The 22,860-nt window shown below is 37.0% G+C and overlaps 2 protein-coding genes across 9 annotated transcripts in view; one reads left to right on the top strand and one right to left on the bottom strand.

The window, feature by feature from the left end:
* The window catches only part of IL1R1 (interleukin 1 receptor type 1), an 85,911-nt gene that overhangs the window by 5,482 nt on the left and 57,569 nt on the right, over nt 1-22,860 (bottom strand). For all 8 annotated transcript variants that reach the window (XM_053587348.1, XM_053587342.1, XM_053587347.1 and 5 more), the window contains 6 exons: nt 10,949-11,183; nt 10,650-10,839; nt 9,565-9,733; nt 7,504-7,569; nt 1,756-1,870; nt 820-971 (listed from right to left, as the gene is read on the bottom strand). In XM_053587348.1, the coding sequence (XP_053443323.1) occupies nt 820-971; nt 1,756-1,870; nt 7,504-7,569; nt 9,565-9,733; nt 10,650-10,839; nt 10,949-11,183 (927 nt within the window). The remainder of the gene's footprint in view (nt 1-819; nt 972-1,755; nt 1,871-7,503; nt 7,570-9,564; nt 9,734-10,649; nt 10,840-10,948; nt 11,184-22,860) is intronic.
* Nucleotides 1,878-7,496, top strand: LOC128583247 (mitochondrial import inner membrane translocase subunit Tim8 A-like). Its single transcript, XM_053587349.1, has one exon. It carries the CDS (start codon nt 4,361-4,363, stop codon nt 4,652-4,654), a length of 294 nt encoding a protein of 97 aa, XP_053443324.1. The 5' UTR covers nt 1,878-4,360; the 3' UTR covers nt 4,655-7,496.

Genomic DNA, 22,860 nt, shown 5'->3' with positions numbered 1-22,860 from the left:
CACTAATTCTAATAGTTTGTAGGCTATTTTAGATATTTCTCTCTGTGCACACTTATAGTACCCTATTTTTAATTAAACCACAAATTATCTTAAAATACCTCACAAATGTTTTTCAATGTTGTATTCCAACTGATAAAAACATTGGATACATAGGTTTTCCCTATATATGGATCATGTGATTACTCAAAATACTCAAAAATATTCAGATGTTAAGTTGCTACTAGCTCTGGATAGAACGATTAGTGAGATAAATAGTCAGCATCACCACTGAATTGACAGTCAATTAGAAAACTAAGTATGATAGATCCTTTGAGTGGACTTATGGTGCTGTGGAAACACAAAACAGAACACCTAACCTCACCGGCTTGGACAGACAGCTGAGTTAAGGGCAGGCAGGACAGAAAAGCTTCCTATATTAAGAAGAGAGAGTTCAACTCAAGAGTGAAAGAGGCATAGAAGTTATGTGGGTGAAGAACTGAAGAGTGTTCCACGCAGAAGAAATAGCATTACAAGGGCGGCGCCTGTGGCTCAGTGAGTAGGGCACCGGCCCCATATACCGAGGGTGGTGGGTTCAAACCCAGCCCTGGCCAAACTGCAACACAAAAATAGCCGGACGCCTGTAGTCCCAGCTGCTCGGGAGGCTGAGGCAAGAGAATCACATACGCCCAAGAGCTGGAGGTTGCTATGAGCTGTGTGACGCCACAGCACTCTACCCAGGGCAGTAAAGTGAGATGCTAATGAACGAAATAGCATTACAAACCTCGAGGTCATGGAATCTTACAACAGTAAAACAAAACTGCATTTCAAACAGTTGATTACCTGGATGTATTAACTGGATATATGCTACATTGAGACCATGTGTATTCTTAGCTAAACAGGTAAATGGACGGAGATAAAATCTACTTTCGACTTCTGAAATATTCAGCACTGTGATGAGTGTACTCCTTCTTTTGTCTGAAGGATTTTCTACACTGTTCAAAAGAGGGAGAGTAAACAAAGCGGTGTAAGTTAATTGTGTCAAATACAAATAAGACATGTACGGCTGATCTATTTCCTTACTTGCAACATAAACTGTACCTGAAATAATCACCCACCTCAACACAACTCTCATTGATCTGAGAGTTCATAATACTAAAATCATTGTTAGTAGCAGACTCAGTAGCACAGAACTAAAATTCAAATTACTAGCTTCCAAATAGAAAAATATGGACATATGCCTTCTGGTTTGACTGGGGCCCAGGGAAGAATATATTAAAGAGTCGACTGGGGCAGATGACAAAGGGCTTTGCAGGTAATGGGAAGGAAACGTCATGGGAGTCAGTAGCTCCTCACTGTACTGCTGAGTGACAGGAAGCAGCAGAGACTTTTGAGCAGTAGAGTTCTGATTCTTGACCCCATTTAATTGGTCTTTCCTATATTACTTAAGAAACTTGAAGAGTAATTAAAGATAAATGCTTCATTGGAATGTTGCAAAATGTATAACTGAATTTACTAGAAAGCCTTCTAAGTGGTATGGAATTTGCACCACAAAGACATGTATTTTTTTTTTTTACATTAAATATATAAGAGCTTATAAATTCTGCTTAGCTTAGCAAAACTCAATATGGTCATCAAAGGGTTAGGACAAATCAACTGCCAGCTATTGAATTAAATGAACCATCTATTAACCCTTGCTACTAGATTAAACCATCAAGGTTATGTAAAATATGACATAGAATTTAATCTCTAAGTGTGAATCGCTCTTAGCATACATACAAATGATATTCTTCCTCCAGCACAGGGTCATCTTCTGTTATGGACCCATTCCACTTCCAGTACACGTAGTCACTGAGATGGCCAGTCACATTGCAGATCAGTTGTATATGGGATCCTGCAGAACAATGTATCTTTTATCATAAGATTAATTGACTTTTATTCTGATTTATCTATCTAAATATCCAGATTAATAAGCGGCTACTGAAGTAGAAAATTATAGAAAAACACAAAGAGAAATTATTCTTAAACTCACCACCCAGAAATAACCACTACTGGTAACTCCATCTATCTCATTCTTTATCTTCTCTGTGAACATATGCAATTTTTAAAATAGAGTCTTATTGCCTACTATTTTTTAATGATGATGGATCCCAATATCAGTCCACATGACTAGCCTTCCAGAATAGATGGTGTCTTGACTGCTCAGTATTTCATAAATACAGGTATTCTATCATTAACAATTTCCTTCTTTTAGGAAGAGCCAGTTATGCCTACCATCTATCATATACCTGCATTCTTGTATTAATCTTACTGATGTGCATGAGTTCTTTATTCATCAAAGATATTAACTCTTTATCATACATGAAGAACATTCAGTTACTTGCTTTTTCATTTATTTTTGCTAATGAAAACTCACTGATGTAGATTTTTTTTTATTTAGTCACGTTTATATATATATATATATATTTTTGAGACAGTCTTACTGTTTCCCTTGGTAGAGTGCTGTGGTGTCACAGCTCACAGCAACCTCAAAGTCTTGAGCTTAAGCTTCAGCCTCCCAAGTAGCTGGGACTACAGGCACCTGCCACAATGCCTGGCTGTGTTTTTCTTGTTGTTGTTGTTTGTTTTTTTGTAGTTGTCATTGTTGTTTAGCAGGTCCAGATTGGGTTTGAACTCACCAACTCCAATGCATGTGCCCTAACACGGAGCCCACATTTATAAATTTTTCATTATTTTGTTTTCATTATATTTCTTTTCAAAGCCCACTCTACCACTAAATCAGGAAAATATCCATGTACAGTTTCTTTTAAAAACAATATTTCATTGTTTTGATTGTATTTGGTCTTTTTTTTTTTAAGGCTCCCTCACTAAAGTATGTTTTCATTCTTTAATCTATCTAGACTGAAGCAATGATTTTCAACAGGTGTGCCGTAGCACACTGGTGCGCCCATGAGAGGATGTTAGGTGTGCCTGAAAATTTTAAAGATCATTAATTAAATTATTTTTAAAAGAAATTCAAAGCACAATTAGTACTTTTTAAGTTTTTGTTTATCAACATAAGTACGCTGTGCGAGTTGCAAGTTTAACTATAGGTTCAAGTGTGCCATGAGATAAAAATCGTCAGAAAAACACTGGTCTATAGTATGAGGGAGAACATCAACTTAATATTTCTATAGAAATAGTTAGGAAAACTCTAGAACCACTAATTGATAATAATTTTCCTCCTCATTTGTAATGCTGTCATTACAATAAAATAAACTCTAACTGATTTTGGACTTTCTGAGTTAATTTATAAATAGATACTGATACCAAGAACACCATGCTCTTTTAATTACTGAAGTTTTAGAGTAAACACTAATATTATTTAAAGCTCATCTTACCAATATTATCTTAATATACCTCATCATCTTACACTCCCAAGTGAATTTTAGAATTACTTGCCAATTTTTAAGTTCATTAATATTTTTATTATTACAGAATCCCAGTAAGTGTATGAATTAATTTTGAGAGTTGATCTCTTTATAATTTCTAGTTTTTCATATACAAAAAAACACACAGATCTATATTACAGTTTTTACTTGGCATTTTTCAAGATTGTTTTCATTATTACTCCTTTTGAAGGCTTTTAAGACATTTTTTTCCTAATTGCCTTCTTCCCCATAAATTTTTAATATGATAAATATACAATGTATTTGTTGATGTAGATTCTTTCACACACACCCCTCCCCCCCAAGAACCTAGTTTCTCCTTACTGGAGACAATACTGCCCATCCCCACCTCAAGAATGCATACTGTACATCTCAGTGTTTCGGAGATTCACATTTCAAGATTTTGATTTTGGGGGACTTTTCCTCTCTTATAAATTCCACATGTTTGTAAGAGATATTTGATAGACATTTTGGAGACACTGTTTGAAATGATTAGCTCTTTTCCCATTATACTTTCTAGCTGATTATTATTAAACAAATCTAATATTTTAGAATATCAATTTTATATCTCATTAATAAATATTAGATTTATTTTTCCCAGTAATTTACTTAGAATTTGTAGGTAGGTGATTACATGACCTGAAGATAATAACAAAAACGTCTTTTCTCCCTTGTAGTAATCACACTTTGTTTTTTTATTTGGTGGCTTTAGTGGGCACTTTCACACCACGTTAAATAATACTGGTTTCGTAGGGATCTGTGTCCTGCTCTTGACTTCCAGGTGAAGGTCTTCTTCGGCTCTTAAGAACGTTGGCAGAGGTGCCCTCAAGGCGCCTGCGCAGTGCACACCAGGGGGGCGGTCCCAAGACAGGTCGCGGTTCCGGTTCCGTCGCAAAGACACGTGAAGGTCGTTGAGTTGGTGTGGAGTTCCCCTTGGCAGGCGTGCACGCTCAGGAATGGATTCCTCTTCATCTTCCTCCGCAGCAGGTTTGGATGCCGTGGACCCTCAGTTGCAGCATTTCATTGAGGTGGAGACCCAGAAGCAGCGCTTCCAGCAGCTGGTGCACCAGATGACGGGACTTTGTTGGGAGAAGTGCGTGGACAAGCCTGGGCCAAAATTGGACAGTGGCGCTGAGGCCTGTTTTGTGAACTGCGTTGAGCGCTTCATTGATACAAGCCAATTCATCTTGAATCGACTGGAGCAGACCCAGAAATCCAAGCCATTCTTCTCACAAAGCCTTTCTGACTGATCTCAGCATAACTAACCTCTTTGGAAGAGGAAGGTAGTTCAAGAAATGAAGAGCTGTGGATGGGATGATGGAAGAAATGGCTATGGGGAGATTGGCTCCCATCTTTTGTCACTCTTGGGACACCATATCATCTGAGAATGAACAAAGACTAATTTTTGTGTGCGGAGGGGACTTGAGGGTTATACGTGTATTTGGTTGTGTTTTTTTAATGCTAATCTTGGGGAAACTATTATATGTCTGTTGCTGTGTGTGGGACTCTGCTTTTCTCAAAGTCCCATTAACTGTTTCCTGTAATTTTGATAGCGGGACTGCTTTTTATAGTTTGATAGTGGGACCACGTAGGTAAAAATCTCCCATTTGTGTGGATTCATTTCAGATTTCTGGGGCGATCATTGAGTCTTTCAGAATGGATGGCATTTTGGGAAGGATAACTTGGCAGTTCATTGTGGGCCTTCTTATCTAGTGTTTGCCACTGTTGGGGAAAAAAAGATCTATGGAGTATTCATACAGCACACTTCAGCTTTCTAGATTATTTCCCACCCTATACTGTGATTTATATTAAACTATGGTTTCAATGTTATTATAGGGTAGGGTGTTTTGTGCTTTTGATCTACTAGCATTGTGATACACTATTAACACGATTATTTCTTAATATACAGGGAGACCATAAAGCTCGTGTACAATTTAAAATCGTATACAATTTAAAATTGCACACAAACCGTATGGTCCCCCTGTATATTTTTATTAGGAAAAATTTTACTAGAGGTCAATGCAACCTAGGCTTCAGAGCTCTCAGTTATACGCTTCCAGAGCAAGAATTTGCAACAGGGCTGTGACCAACTGGGCAAAAGGGTTCTTAGTGAGGGACAAGAAAATCTTAGATACTACAATGGTCGTGCTCCAAAGGACCATAATAGCCTATCAACAGATATACAATATACCGTGGTACTGGAATTCTTGGAAGGGAAAAGGATTAAGGGGAAACGTCTTTAGGCTCTGAAGGGGAACAATTTAAAGAAAAAAATATTAAGAAGCACTGCTCTAGGTTCTATTGGCCCATATTTAATTTTGAGTTTGGACATCTTTGGTTATATCTAAGAACATCTTTATATTACCTTCCACCATCAATAAATAACAAGTGCAGTGTGGGTCAAGTACAGAATTCATAGGTCATAAATGTGTACTTTCTTTTTTTGTTTCGTCGAGATAGAGTGTTACTCTGCCACCCTGAGTAAAGTGCCTGGCATCACCTTCTAATCTCTGTGCAGCTGTTCACTGTCTTTATGCAGTTAATATTAGAGAATTCCCAAGAAACCCTTATTTTTCATCATTTGATGTAAGAATATGTTTTGATGTCTAGACCAGTGGTTTCCAATTGAACTTCCAGCGATAATGGAAATGTTCTATATTTGTACTATATATATGGTAGGTAGTGGTTACATGTGGCTCTTAAGCCCTTAAAATATGGCTAATGTGACTGAGGAACTAATTTTAATTTAAATAAACTGTCAATTTAATTTTATATGTGCATAGCTACATGTGGCTAATTGCTGCTACACTAGACAGTGCGAGTCTGGATACTTATAAGGTTCTTTATTCTTTTTTTTTTTTTTTTTGTAGAGACAGAGTCTTACTTTATGGCCCTTGGTAGAGTGCCGTGGCCTCACACAGCTCACAGCAACCTCCAACTCCTGGGCTTAAGCGATTCTTTTGCCTCAGCCTCCCGAGTAGCTGGGATTACAGGCGCCCACCACAACGCCCGGCTATTTTTTGGTTGCAGTTTGGCCGGGGTCGGGTTTGAACCCGCCACCCTCGGTATATGGGGCCGGTGCCTTACCGACTGAGTCACAGGCGCTGCCCAAGGTTCTTTATTCTTAAAATAAAAAATGTTCACTTAGAAAAGTATTTTTCTAAAATTATCATCTTTTTGGCTTTTAGTCTTACTTTTCTGACTATAATGTTACCTGTGGTTGTAAGAAATCTATCTTGTACCAAATACATTATATTTCTCATTCCTTGGCCTTTTGAACTTGGCTTTGGCTGGTGGTTTTTATTTTTGTTTTTTTTGGGGTGGGGTGGGGTATTCCTTTAGTTTTTATTCAGATGACGGATTGGTAAGTGAAACATATAGCCTTTATGTGGCAACCATTTACTGAGTACTTTCTTTTTTTTTTCCTCCTTATTCTTTATTTATTTACTTATTGATATTAAATCATAGCTGTGTACATTAATGCGATCATGGGGCACCATACACTGGTTTTATAGACCGTTTGACACATTTCATCACACTGGTTAACATAGCCTTTCTGGCATTTTCTTAGTTAATTGTGTTAAGACATTTATATTCTACATTTACTAAGTTTCACATGGCCTACAGACATGAAAAAATGCTCATCATCTTTAATCATCAGAGAAATGCAAATCAAAACTACTTTGAGATATCATCTAACTCCAGTAAGATTAGCCCATATCACAAAATCCCCAAGACCAGAGATGTTGGCGTGGATGTGGAGAAAAGGGAACACTTCTACACTGCTGGTGGGAATGCAAATTAATACATTCCTTTTGGAAAGATGTTTGGAGAACACTTAGAGATCTGGCTGGCGTTTTCACGGGTTGTAAGTATCCATAGGAAAGTAAAGGGGGGAAAAAATCAGGCATGGCTGGATTTATGCCATAGAGGTAAGAAATTAAAAAATGAACATTTAAAGATAAAAACTGTGTCACTTTCCCATTAATTATAGATCTATTCAGTAAATAGCTTAGGTTGTATGTAGTAAAGGGACAATTTATCTTATTTTTGAGTTCAAAAAAATGACTTCAGCATTGGGTAATGAAGCCAAACTTACCCAGTTCAACTTCCATTGTCTCATTAGCTGGACTCACAATCACAGGCCTCAAAGGCCTATTTCCCTCTGAAAGAAAAACATCCACAGGGCTTATGAGTCTCTTGTAGGTCAGAGCCTCAAGTGATGACAACACTTCCTAAAATACTCTAAGTGGTATCCAGCCAGGTATTTCCTTGAGGGCTCAAAACATCTATGGTAGGGTGAGGAGGAGAAAGTTTAAGGAAGAACTAAGGCGAGGCTGCAGTGCAAGTGTGCACTGCACAGCTGCCCCCTTCTGAGTTGGGTGCTATAGAAAAACTAGTCGCATCATACCTGCATACCAAGATAAGTGCCTCTCTTAAAGCAAACCAAAAAGGTAAGTAGTCACGGAAAGGCATTTCCTTGAACTGGACATCATTCTCCATATGGACTAGTCAGTGCCAGACCTGCTTGTTTTCAGTAACTTTGGTAATAACCCAATTGTGAAACCTATAAGGTTATGAATGAATGCCATAATTTATTAAAATAGGCCCAGAAAGGTATAAAGGAGCCCCAGAAATTAATCTGGCTCTTATTTATCAGAAAATTAGCTGATTATATGTATAAATAAGAGGATTGATCTGTGGTCAACAAGAAACTAAGAAGCTATAAACTTGGAACACTCACTATTCTACTGGTCAAAAATAAATAAATAAATAAAGGTCAGTGCCATGAGGACAAGATAGTATCTGTTTTGTATGCTAGGCATATGCCCTAATGTGTACCTAGAACAGTTCCTTGCACACAGGAAATGCTGAATACGTATTTTTTAATTCAAGAGTGAACAAAAACCACTAAACCCATTGGGGTAGGCCTTGGAAAGACAATGAAACATGACCTCACCTCCGGGCAGAGTATATTGTTTCTCTACAAATGGGATCAGAAAAGGAGACAGGACTTAAAATACACTTGACCCATCTTAAAAACTCCCCAATACCCAGTTTTCCCTAGAGTTCTACCTGTTAATTTGATTCCTATATCTCAGCAAAGACAACCAGAGTTATACAACGACAAGAGCAGACTGCTAAAAACTCAGAAAGATGGTTGGATTCATGGATGCTTATGAGACCAAGGCAAGGAATTAAAAATTTTTATTCAAAATTAATCTTTGCAAAAAATAAATAATAGAATTAGAAAAATGTACTATATATAGGGTGATCATATTCTGAGTCTGCCTGGGATTGTCCCAATTTATACCTGTGGTCTCAACATAATTATCAGACACACTTTATCCTGCAAAATGTTCTATACTCTTCTTATACTACTAAAAGCTTACAAAATCCTGATCTTTACAGAAAGGTTGAGCATTCTGCCCCTTCCCACATAATTTGTAAGAATGTATTTTGTTTCATTTTGTTGTAAAACAGCTTATAATATGAACCATGGTTAATACGGAATTGAAAGACCCAAGAAAATTAACAAGAGTAATCATTGTATACGTATTAGCTACACACCTAATTTGCCCTAAGCACTGATTTACATCAGGCACTCAAGCTTAGCACACCTGATCTCTAATCTTTCCAGCAACCTTTGGGAAGTCGTATGGTCTTGTTACAAAGGAAAAAACAGGGTTAAAGAGGTTAAGTAACAAAACTGAATGAACAAGAGGTAGATTCTGGGTGGGTAACTTAATGCCAGAGCCCATTAGTATCCAGGCCAATCATACCAATAATCCCCGTCACTAGATACTCAGACTCCCAATGCTCTGAGAACATTCCCATACACCAGCCAGAGAGAGCCCAGAGCTCTCTGGAAGAACCGTGAACCATGTCAAAGAATAGCCCTCCTAGGTTAGCTGGAAAATATAGCTCATAATGTCTGTTTAATTAGCACTATGTCTGAAGCAAGAGTGGAAAACATTACATAACACTGGTATATATTAATAGCAATCAAAAACCTCAACTAAAGCCACATGACCTTTGTGGAATCATTGATCTTGTTTTGGATTTAATTCCTCCCATAAACAATGAAGGTAATATTAGATCATGGTCTCTGTCAAGGCCTTCTCAGATCTAAACTTGTAGGGCTGGCGCTATGACTCACCTAGAGTAATAAATGCTATTACCCGGGTAACAGAATGTTGCTTTCCCAAGTATGTATAGGATGCACGGCAAGTGTAGTTCCCTCCGTGCTCTTTAGCCACATTCTTCACAACGAGCTGATTAGCGGCTCCACCAAAGTGAGTATTATCAAGAAGTAGAGGTTGACAATTCTAGACAAAGGAAGAGAGAAGCACTGAAAACCAGTTAATAACTTTTCTCAATCCACCAGCAAAAGGAACTCCATTTTTTCACATTAACAAACATGTTTCTAAAAAGTGACTGGAAAGGTTCCCTGCATTTCTTTTGTTGTCAAAAGTTAATTAAACGCATAAAGTACTAAACTGCCATGCCTATAAGCCTTGAGCTACGAAAGTAAATGAAGGCGAACTTATTTTGTAAGAAAAATGTTTGAGAAAAGTATGTTAATACTATAAGCTTTTGCATCAATATTGTACTTCTTCACTGGTATTATTTATTTTGTATCTTTCAACCTCTACCAGATAATTCTCCATTCAAGTTCCACCGGACTAAGTAGAGTAAAGGTACCAGAAGGTGCTATGTTCTGTGGAATGCTAATCAACCCACCTTTAACACATGAACTGCATGTGAGTTGTACATAACTCATACTAGTATGGGGCCTGGAGCCCGTGAAGCATATATGACACACATCTCTTTACCTTGGGAATCTTGGGAGCTATATGGGCCCCAAGAAAAAAAATCTCTTTCTAGTATGGCAGTCAATGTGTTAAGCCAGTTACAGAAACTACCAGGTTATTTGAGGACCATTTAATATCCTTAATAAAATACAAAATAATATATTTTGTAATAATCTCTTAAATACCTTAAGTTAATAAGTAACCTTCTCTTTAAACTTTCCTTAATTATATCTTGTAAAATTAAATAAAACGACAGCAAGTAGGATTTTAGTTAACCCGAATTACAATTCTTTTAAATTCCCTATTAAGTCTCACCATTAAAGAGGAAACAATACACAAAAGAAAAAGGCACTTTGCAGATTCAGTCTATTGTCCAGATAACTTTTTTACTTGTAGGAAGAATAAAATACAATATTGTAAATAAAATTACCTTATACCACTGTAGTTTTGGAAACTCATTATTTTCATCTTTAAAAAATTCTAAGTATGGGCACACAAGTTTTCCATCTCTTTCCACGGGTAGTCTCTGTGTGAATATAGCTTCTGCATTATAACACACATTAGGCTCATTCTCCACAAATTTAGGGCTTATTTTAATTTTGAGGCAGTAAGATGAATTTCTAAAATAAAGTAAAATAGGTAAAAATAAGCATTATTTAAATAATTTTTTGTCCTTAACTTCTGCAGGTGCCTAGCAGACATGTTCTTAACACAATAACTAGTTCTTACCTTACTGCACAATAGTAATGTCCTGAATCCTCTACCTTGGCAGGAACAAACCAAAGTTGATTTTTGTGCTGATGAATCCTAGAGTCTTGTGCTGTAGATATAGGGGTCTTGCTGTCATTTTTATACCAAATTATATCACCTTTCTTCTCATCTGGGTTCAGAGGACAGGGGCGAATATCAATTTCATTAGCAGAGGAAACTCGATTTATTGTTTCTTCACGTTCCTGGCATTCATCTTTAAAATGGAGAAAGGGGAAGCAAATTCCATAAAAAGTTTACCAATGTTTCTTAGTTTAACATCTACTAATAAGTGCATCAACTATTAAACACATCAATTTATATTATATAAAAAATCTGTACAAGCTTATGATTAAGAGCATTATCTTGGGAGTCTGAAAAATTTATATTCAAGTCTAGCTATGTCACTTGTGCTACGTCCTTGGCAAGGGCTATACCCTACGTGCTATGCCCTTGGCAAGTCATTTAACCTCTCTGATCCCTTCTTTATTCTTTCTCTCTTTATATGACTCTAACCCACAAACTCTTGGTCTGCCCAGATTCTCAGGGCCATCTCCTCAACTCAGAGGGCTTTGCCTGTGTTTCATTTTTGCAGTGTCATGGCCTGGAAGTAATTTTAGACAATGAGAGGGCTTACTTCCTTTGTTTCCCATCTTTCTGTGATTTCTGCCCTTTGTTTCCTGGTGTTTTCTGAATGAATAAACATGCCAAGTAAAGACATGAAAGAGATTTATTTTAAAAAAATAAAACTTTCAGAAAAGGAAAACTATAATTTTGAATTAAAAAAATCATAGATAGGGCGGCGCCTGTGGCTCAGTGAATAGGGCGCTGGTCCCATATGCCGAGGGTGGCAGGTTCGAACCCAGCCCGGGCCAAACTGCAACAAAAAATAGCCGGGCGTTATGGCGGGCGCCTGTAGTCCCAGCTGCTTGGAAGGCTGAGGCAAGAGAATCGCGTAAGCCCAAGAGTTAGAGGTTGCTGTGAGCAGTGTGACGCCACGGCACTCTACCCAAGGGCGGTACAGTGAGACTCTGTCTCTACAAAAAAAAAAAATCATAGATAGGATTAATGGCAGCTTTGACATTGAAGAAAAAACGATTAGTGAACTTGAAGACATAGCATTAGAAACTATCCAAAGTTAAGCATGGAAAGAAAAATAACAGTATAGGACAGGGCACTGGTTAGGTTAGGACAACCTCAATACATGCAATATGAATCACTGAAGAAGAGAAGTGGGGATGTGCCTGTGGGCCCCCAAATTACAATGAACCCTAAGCAAAAGAAACATGAAGAAAATTATGCCAACACAATATAATCAAGTTGATTAAAACCAGTGATGAAGAGAAAATCTTATAATTAGCCAGAAAAAAAAGACATAATTAGTACAGAGGAACAAAGACAAAAATGATGTAGCCTTCTTTCCAAAAACAATACAAGGCAGAAGAGAGTAAGAACATTATTCTTAAAGCACCCAAAGAAAAAGTCTGCCTACAATTCTGTATACAAAATATCTTTTGAAATCAAGGAAAATACTTTTTTTCAGATTTAAAAAAGCTATAAGATGTCATCATCAGGAGACTTGCAGTATAATAAGTATTTAAGGAAGTCCTTCAGAAAGGAATCCCTCAGAAAGGAAAATGAAACTACACAAAGGAACAAACAGCATTAGATATGTTAACTACATAATTATAAAATATGCCATATTCTTCCCTACAACTCAAAATGTGAAAACACTTTTTAATACAAAAAGTTTTAAAATATGATTAATATAGTAGAAGAATTAGGAAGAAAATAGTAAATGAAATAGATCAGAGAAGTCAATGAAACAGAAAAAAATAAAGCTAGTTCTCCATTTAATCAGTAAAATTAATAAGTCTCTAGCCAGACTAAACAGGAAAAAAAAAAAAAAAGAGGTGACATCGTTCATTAAAGGAATTTTTAATGGGTAGTAAGGGAGTATTACGAATAACTTTATGCCAATAAATTCACAACATAAATGAAATAGGTAAATTGTTTGAAAGACACAGACTGTTAAAGATCCCCCTAAGAAGTCACAGATAGCCTGAATTATATCTATTACAGGAATTGTATTTGTAGTTAAAAGCCATCCAGAAAAAAAAAAAAAAAAAATTCAGGCCTAGATGGCTTCACTGATACATTCTATCAAGCATTTATCAAAGAAATAATACCAAATTTACATAAACTTTTCCAGAAAATTGAAGAGGTGGTAATACTTCCCAACTCACTCTATGAGGTCAGCATTATTCTGATACCAAATACCAAAACAAAGGCATTATAAGAAAAGAAACCCACAAACTAATCTCCACCAGGAACCTAAATGCAAATTTAGGTTCACATTAAAAAAAAATCAATCTAATTTTACATACTAAGGGATTTTAAAAAGAATACTACATAATAATCTCAGTAGATATCAAAAAAGCATGTATTGATGTTTCTCATCTAAAAAGGTAGGAAAAAAACTCTCAGCAAACTAGGAAAAGAAGAGAACATCCTGAACCTGATAAAGGAAAGTTATGAAAAACCTACAGTTACACATGGTGAAATCTGGCACAAGGCAAGGATGCCCACTACGACTGCTGCTATTCAATTTTGTACTGGTGGATCTTTTTTTTAAGGCAAAAAAAAAAAAAAAAGGAAAGAAAGAAATGACATCCAAGCTGAAAACAGAAATAACATGATTTTATTTGCAGACAACATGATCATTTATGTACAAAATGGTACAGAATCTACAAAAGACCTACAAATATTATTAAGTTGTAAGATATAATATGAATCTTCAAAATTGAATGTGTTTGCACATACTGGCAAAGGATATTTCAAGACTGAATCTTTTAAAATAACTTTTAGGGTAACATCAAAAGATATTAAAAATTATGGATAAATTTGATAAAGATGCATACTAGACCTGTACCACAAAAATTATAAACTGTTAAAAAGTTAAACAAAGTACAAATCAGTGGTGAAATATATACTTTGATCGCGGATCAGAAGACTTGATACTGTTAAAATATTAGTTCTCTCCAAATTTACTTATATTCAATTCAATCCTAATCAAAATCTAATCAGAATTTTTAGTAGCAATTGACAAGCTGATTCTAAAATTTATATAGAAGCCAGGGGCAGTAGCTCACACTTGTAATCCTAGCACAATGGGAGACTGAAGTGGGAGGATCACTTGAGCTGAGGAGTTAGAGATCAGCCTGAGCAAGAGCAAGACCTCGTCTCTACTAAAAATAGAAAAATTAGGCAGTCTTTGTGATGGGTAACTGTACTCCCACCTACTCAGGAGGCTGAGGCAGGGGAATCACTTCAGGCCAGGAGTTTGAGATTGCTATGAGCTATAAGGAGACCACAGCTCTAGCCTGGGGCAACAGAGTGAGACTCTGACTCAATAAATAAATAAATAAATACATACATACATACATAAAATGCATACAGAATTAGCCAAAACAACTTTGATTTTAATAAAGAATAAGGTTGGAGGAGTTACACTGCCTTATTCCAAGACTTATTACAGGGGCTGAGCCTGTGGCTCAAGGAGTAGGGCACCAGCCCCATATACCAGAGGTGGCAGGTTCAAACCCAGCCCTGGCCAAAAACTGCAAAAAAAAAGGCTGACTTATTATAAAGCTACAGTAATTAAGACTATACAATATTTGTATAAAAATAAATAGGTCACTGAGACACAACACAGACCCCCAGAAATAACTCATACAAATACAGTACATAAAATGGACTAAAATTCAGTAGAGAAAAGATGGTCTTTTCAAAAGATTGGATATACCCATGTAAAAACAACCCCCCACATACACACATACTTTGGAGGCAGGATTCCCAACATGGTGGATTCAAGGGCTCCATAAATCAGTCCTCCATAAAAGCAAAAAGCAAAAAGACTGGCAAAAATTTTCAAAAACAAAGCTTTGTAATGATTAAGAGAACATTTATTTAAAAAATAAACCTGCCAAATTCTCAGTAGATCAGCAAAGTTTGTGGCTTTATAACTTAAAATACTTCCATCTTCCTCTTTCTGTCTCCACAGAAGCTATGAAAGCTAATAGTTTTGTAAACATAGTATCTATGACAACCATCAGGGTTGTAAAAATGATTGGGTTTGGAGCTGCTCAAAAAATCCCCTTCCCATAGCAATGCCACTCTTTGACTTGACTGGCAGTTCCTGAAAGTCACAGTCATAGGTAGTGTTGTTATTGACCTAAGAGCTCCACAGAGAAAGCCCTATCGCCAGGGTGTTTGTTGAAAAATGTCAGTATTGACTATTTAACATTATAGCTGCCAGAGGCTGTGATACCAGTGTAAACAAACAAGAGCCATACCCCTAGGGAGTTTTGAGAAACTCTGATATATTCCTGGGGAATCTAGAAGGATTCCCATGTATGCAGGGCTGTGCTAGTCTCGCACTTCTGATGATTCTGAGGGCATACACAAGCAGGACATGAAGGCTAGACAGACCTGTAAATAGCCTAAGTATTGAAGACATGTCCCAACACATAGAGAGTCCCTCAGGAAAAAGTGAAAAACATAGTGAGTCAAGGAATTTAAAGAAATAGCTAGCCAATTATTAGCTGACCACTAAATTAAGCACTGACTCAGTGGCCACACAATACACAAAATACATACTTTAAAAGAATTAGCCCAAGAAAGTAATTAAACAAACAGAAGCAACAACAGGAGCAATAACAATAAAAAAATAAGTAATAACAATAAACCAAACCTTTTCTGTGCATGGAAGGGAACACCTGATTTCTAAAATTGAACGTTATACTACCTAAAATGTCCAATTTCCAACAAAAACTGTAAAACCCCAGTAAAGTAGGTTCCATACACAGAAAAAAAAAGAAAAGGTGATAATAGAAACTTTCCTAGAGGGGGTCCAGATGTTAGAGAGATAAAACAATTTAGTTTTTTAGATAAAAACTTAAAATCAGCTATTAAAAATATTTTCAAAGAACAAAAGAAAATTATGTTTAAATGATTAAAGGAAATTATGATAATAGTGTTTAAGCAAGTAAAGAACATATTAAAAAAAAAAAAAAGAAAGAAAGAAAGAAATCATCAAAGAGAACCAAGTAGAAATTCTGGAGTAGAAAAGTCCAATAAACAAAATAAAAAATGTATGATAAAGACTCCAGAGCAGATTTGAGCTAGCCAAAGAAAGAACTGGTAAATTTGAAAATAAGTCAACTGATTATTGGAAGATTATCCAATCTGAAAAGAAAATCAAAAAGAATACTAAACAGAACCTTGAAAACCTATGGGGCTTCATCAAGCATATAAGCATATGCATAAAGGGAATCCCAGAAGAAAAGGAAGAAAAAGAAGGGCCAGGAAAAATATTTGAAAAAATAATGGTCAAATATTTCTCAAAATGGATGAAAAACATTAATCAACTCATCTGTCTTAGTCCATTTTATGTTCCCATAACAGAATACTTGAGACTGGGTAATTTATAAAGAAAAGAGGTTTATTCAGCTCACAGTTCTACACAGTGAGAAAATTTGAGATTGGATAGCTACATCTGGCAGCTTCTGGTGAGAACCTCTTGTTATATCAAAACATGACAGAAAAATGAAAGGGGAGCTGCCTGCAGCAAAAAGGGCAAAACAGGAAAGGCAACCTTGCTTGATAACAACCCATGTTCACAGGAACTAATCAATTCCTGTGCAAATTAACCCAGTCTCCTGAGAAAGACATTATCATTTTTTTTTTTTTATTGTTGGGGATTCATTGAGGGTACAATAAGCCAGGTTACACTGATTGCAATTGTTAGGCAAAGTCCCTCCTGCAATCATGACCTGCCCCCACAAAGTGTGACACACACCAAGGCCCCTCCCCACTCCCTCCGTCCCTCTTTCTGCTTCCCCCCCCCATAACCTTAATTGTCATTAATTGTCCTCAAATCGAAATTGAGTACATAGGATTGATGCTTCTCCATTCTTGTGATGCTTTACTAAGAACAATGTCTTCCACTTCCATCCAGGTTAATACGCAGAATGTAAAGTCTCCATTTTTTTTTAATGGCTGAATAGTATTCCATGGTATTCATATACCACAGCTTGTTAATCCATTCCTGGGTTGGTGGGCGTTTCGGCTGTTTCCACATTTTGGCGATTGTAAATTGAGCTGCAATAAACAGTCTAGTACAAGTGTCCTTATGATAAAAGGATTTTTTTCCTTCTGGGTAGATGCCCAGTAATGGGATTGCAGGATCGAATGGGAGGTCTAGGTTGAGTGCTTTGAGGTTTCTCCATACTTCCTTCCAGAAAGGTTGTACTAGTTTGCAGTCCCACCAGCAGTGTAAAAGTGTTCCCTTCTCTCTACATCCACGCCAGCATCTGTAGTTTTGAGATTTTGTGATGTGGGCCATTCTCACTGGGGTTAGATGATATCTCATGGTTGTTTTGATTTGCATTTCTCTAATATATAGAGATGATGAACATTTTTTCATTGTTTGTTAGCCATTTGTCTGTCGTCTTTAGAGAAAGTTCTATTCATGTCTCTTGCCCATTGATATATGGGATTGTTGGCTTTTTTCATGTGGATTAATTTGAGTTCTCTATAGATCCTAGTTATCAAGCTTTTGTCTGATTGAAAATATGCAAATATCCTTTCCCATTGTGTAGGTTGTCTCTTTGCTCTGGTTATTGTCTCCTTAGCTGTACAGAAGCTTTTCAGTTTAATGAACTCCCATTTGTTTATTTTTGTTGTTGTTGCAATTGCCATGGTAGTCTTCTTCATGAAGTCTCTCCCCAGGCCAATATCTTCCAGTGTTTTTCCTATGCTTTCTTGGAGGATTTTTATTGTTTCATGCCTTAAATTTAAGTCCTTTATCCATCTTGAATCAATTTTTGTGAGTGGGGAAAGGTGTGGGTCCAGTTTCAGTCTTTTATATGTAGACATCCAGTTCTCCCAACACCATTTATTGAATAGGGAGTCTTTCCCCCAAGGTATGTTCTTGTTTGGTTTATCGAAGATTAGGTGATTGTAAGATGTTAGTTTCATTTCTTGGTTTTCAATTCGATTCCAAGTGTCTATGTCTCTGTTTTTGTGCCAGTACCATGCTGTCTTGAGCACTATGATTTTGTAGTACAGACTAAAATCTGGTATGCTGATGCCCCCAGCTTTATTTTTGTTACAAAGAACTGCCTTAGCTATACGGGGTTTTTTGCGGTTCCATACAAAATGCAGAATCGTTTTTTCCAAATCTTGAAAGTACGATGTTGGTATTTTGACAGGAATGGCATTGAATAGGTAGATTGCTTTGGGAAGTATAGACATTTTAACAATGTTGATTCTTCCCGTCCATGAGCATGGTATGTTCTTCCATTTGTTAATATCCTCTGCTATTTCCTTTCTGAGGATTTCATAGTTTTCTTTATAGAGGTCCTTCACCTCCTTTGTTGGGCATATTCCTAGGTATTTCATTTTCTTTGAAACTATGGTGAAGGGAGTTGTGTCCTTAATTAGCTTCTCATCTTGACTGTTATCGGTGTATACAAAGGCTACTGACTTGTGGACATTGATTTTATATCCTGAAACATTACTGTATTTTTTGATGACTTCTAGGAGTCTTGTGGTTGAGTCTTTGGGGTTCTCTAAGTATAAGATCATGTCGTCAGCAAAGAGGGAGAGTTTGACCTCCTCTGCTCCCATTTGGATTCCCTTTATTTCCTTGTCTTGCCTAATTGTATTGGCTAGAACTTCCAGCACTACGTTGTATAGTAAAGGTGACAGAGGACAACCTTGTCTGGTTCGAGTTCTAAGAGGAAAAGCTTTCAGTTTTACTCCATTCAGTAAAATATTGGCTGTGGGTTTGTCATAGATAGCTTCAATCAGTTTTAGAAATGTGCCACCTATGCCTATACTCTTCAGTGTTCTAATTAGAAAAGGATGCTGGATTTTATCAAATGCTTTTTCTGCATCTATTGAGAGGATCATGTGATCTTTATTTTTGCCTCTATTAATATGGTGGATAACGTTTATGAACTTGCGTATGTTAAACCAGCCTTGCATCCCTGGATGAAGCCTACTTGATCACGATGAATGACTTTTTTGATGATAAGCTGTAATCTATTGGCTAGGATTTTGTTGAGAATTTTTGCGTCTATATTCATGAGTGAGATTGGTCTGAAATTCTCCTTCTTGTTTGGGTCTTTTCCTGGTTTTGGTATCAGGGTGATGTTTGCTTCATAGAATGTGTTGGGAAAGATTCCTTCTTCCTCAATTTTTTGGAATAATTTCTGCAGTACAGGAATAAGCTCTTCCTTGAAGGTTTGATAGATTTCTGGAGTGAAGCCATCTGGACCAGGGCATTTTTTGGTTGGAAGATTTTTTATTGTTTCTTTGATCTCAGTGCTTGAAATTGGTCTGTTCAGGAGCTCTATTTCTTCCTGGCTAAGTCTAGGGAGAGGGGTGATTCCAAATATTGATCCATTTCCTTCACATTTCAAACTTCTGGGCATAGAGTTTCTGGTAGTATTCAGAGATGATCTCTTGTATCTCTGTGGGATCAGTTGTTATTTCCCCTTTATCATTTCTGATTGAGGTTACTAGAGATTTTACTTTTCTATTCCTCGTTAGTCTGGCCAATGGTTTATCTATTTTATTTATTTCTTCAAAAAGCCAACTCCTTGTTTCATTAATTTTCTGAATGATTCTTTTGTTTTCAATTTCATTGATCTCTGATTTGATTTTGGATATTTCTAGTCTTCTACTGAGTTTAGGTTTAGATTGTTCTTCTTTTTCCAATTCCATAAGATCTCTTGTGAGATTGTTGATGTGCTCTCTTTCTGTTTTTTGAATGTAGGCATCTAAAGCGATGAATTTTCCTCTCAAAACTGCTTTTGCAGTATCCCACAGGTTTTGGTAGCTTGTGTCTTCATTGTTGTTATGCTCAAGGAAGTTAATGATTTCCTGTTTTATTTCTTCCTGCACCCATCTGTTATTCAACAGAAGATTGTTTAATTTCCATGCCTTTGGGTGGGGTCGAGCGTTTTTGTTAGAGTTGAGTTCCACCTTTAGTGCCTTATGGTCTGAGAAGATACAAGGTAAAAGTTCAATTCTTTTGATTCTGTTGATATTTGTTTTGTGTCCCAGGATATGATCAATTTTGGAGAATGTTCCATGGGGTGATGAGAAGAATGTATATTCTTTATCTTTGGGGTGGAGTATTCTATATGCGTCTATCAAGCACAGTTGTTCTAGGGTCTCATTTAAATCTCTTATATCTTTGTTTAATTTCTGTTTAGAGGATCTGTCCAGCTCTGTAAGAGGAGTGTTAAAGTCCCCTGTTATTATGGTATTATCAGATATCATATTGCTCAGACTGAGTAAGGTCTGTTTCAAGAATCTGGGAGCATTTAAATTGGGTGCATAAATATTTAGAATTGAAATGTCTTCTTCTTGTATTTTTCCCTTGACCAATATAAAGAGACCACCTTTGTCTTTTTTGACTTTAGTTGCTTTAAATCCACATGTATCTGAAAATAAGATTGCAACTCCTCTTTTCTTCTGAATTCCATTTGCCTGAAAAATTGTCTTCTAACCCTTGACTCGGAGCTTTAATTTGTCTTTTGAAGCCAGGTGTGTTTCTTGCAGACAGCAAATGGATGGCTTGTGTTTTTTAATCCAGTCAGCCAATCTATGTCTCTTCAGTGGGGAATTCAAGCCATTAACATTTATTGAGATAATTGATAAGTGTGGTAGTATTCTATTCATCTTATTTTGTGAGAGTGCCTTGCTTAGTTTTGTCATTTGCATCAGTGTGGAGGTTAGGTTCTGTCCTTTGATTTCTGAGTTCTTACTTTGCTGCTGATCCATTGTGGTGGTCAGTGTGCAGAACAGGTTAAAGTATTTCCTGTAGAGCTTTGTTGTGGCAAATTTCCTCAATGTTTGTATATCCGTAAATGATTTGATTTCTCCGTCAATTTTGAAGCTTAGCTTAGCTTAGCGGGGTACAGAATTCTGGGCTGGAAATTGTTCTGTTTAAGTAGATTAAAGGTAGATGACCATTGTCTTCATGCTTGGAAAGTTTCATTAGAGAAGTCTGCAGTCACTCTGATGGATTTGCCCCTGTAGGTCAACTGGCGCTTACTCCTGGCAGCTTGCAGAATCTTTTCTTTTGTCTTGACTTTGGACAGGTTCATCACAATGTGTCTTGGAGAAGCTCGGTTAGAGTTGAGGCAACCTGGGGTCCGATGGCCCGCTGAAAGCAGTGTGTCAGAATCTTTGGTGATATTTGGGAAATTTTCTTTTATAATATTCTCTAGTATGGCTTCCATTCCTCTGGGGCATTCTTCTTCCCCTTCTGGAATTCCTATAACTCGTATGTTGGAACGCTTCATAAAGTCCCATAATTCTGACAGTGACCGTTCTGCTTTCTCTCTCTTCTTTTCTGCCTCTTTTACTATCTGAGTTATCTCAAAAACTTTGTCTTCTACCTCTGAAATTCTTTCATCTGCATGGTCTAACCTGTTGCTGATACTTTCCATTGCATCTTTAAGTTCCCTAATTGACTGTTTCAGTTCCTTCAGCTCTGCTATATCCTTTTTATATTCTTCATATCGTTCATCTCTGATTTGATTCTGTTTTTGGATTTCCTGTTGGTTATTTTCCACTTTATTAGCAGTTCCCTTCATTGTTTCCATCATTTCTTTCATTGTTTTCAACATGTGTATTCTAAATTCCCTTTCTGTCATTCCTAACATTTCTGTATAGGTGGAATCCTCTGCAGTAGCTACCTCATGGTCCCTTGGCGGGGTTGTTCTGGACTGGTTCTTCATGTTGCCTGGAGTTTTCTGCTGATTCTTCCTCATGAGTGATTTCTTTTCTCTGTTTCCTTGCCCTAATTTTCCTTTCACTTTCTCTTGCTCTTTAAGTTCTCGTGCCTGTGGAAGTTGTGGGCGGGTTCAGATGGATTGAACATACGCGACCACTTGCCGGTTTTCCACTGTTTTAGTCCTCCTCTTGGGGTCCAGAAGTCTCTCGCTGACTCCTTGTATCCTCGTAGGGGTGATGATAGGCAGATCCCACCAGCCAGAGATGCCTGGAGTCCTATCTCCCCAGACTCACGGTGCCCAGATGCAAGGAAGCTGTTACTCGGCCGCCATCTTGCTCCACCTCCTCAAAAGACATTATCATATCAAACTAATCACCTCTTAAAGGCACCAACTCCCAGCATTGCATCATTGGAGGCCAATCCTCAACATGAGTTTTGGTAGGGACAACCCATATTTAAACCACAGCAACATCCAAGGAAGCTCCAAGGATTATAAGGGAGATAAATTAAAAGATACAAACCCAGATACATAATAGTCAGACTTTAAAAGACAAAGAGAGACTCTTGAAAGCAACAAGAGATAAATGCCTTATTATTAAACACACACAAAGAATCTTCAATGAAATTAACAGTTGTCTCTCAGAACCCACAGAGACAAGAAGGCAGTGGGATAACATACTCTACGTGCTAAAAGAAAGACTCAATCAACAATTCTATACCCAGCAAAACTATCTTTCAAAAAGTAAGGCAAATCGAAAAGATTCACAGATTAACATAAACCAGAGAATCCATTATGAACAGAACTATCCTACAAAACAAATGCTAAAGAGAGTCCTTCAGACTGGAATATAAAAACCTAGACAGTAACTTAATAACTACATGTTACTGCATCCAAATAAAGAAATAGGGAATAGGGCTCAAATGAGTAGGGCGCTGGCCCCATATGCTGGAGGTGGCAGAAGGTTCAAACCCAGCCCCAGCCAAAAAAAAAAAGAAAGAAAGGAAAAAGAAGGAAAAGAAAAGAAATAGGGAATACCCAGAAAAGGAAACTTCATAGGGAAATATAAAACCACATAGG

The sequence above is a fragment of the Nycticebus coucang genome, chromosome 4 (assembly GCF_027406575.1).
Source record: "Nycticebus coucang isolate mNycCou1 chromosome 4, mNycCou1.pri, whole genome shotgun sequence".
In the NCBI taxonomy this organism is placed as follows: domain Eukaryota; kingdom Metazoa; phylum Chordata; class Mammalia; order Primates; family Lorisidae; genus Nycticebus; species Nycticebus coucang.
Note: the sequence above shows the minus strand (reverse complement) of the source record. Positions and strands in the feature narration are given on the sequence as shown.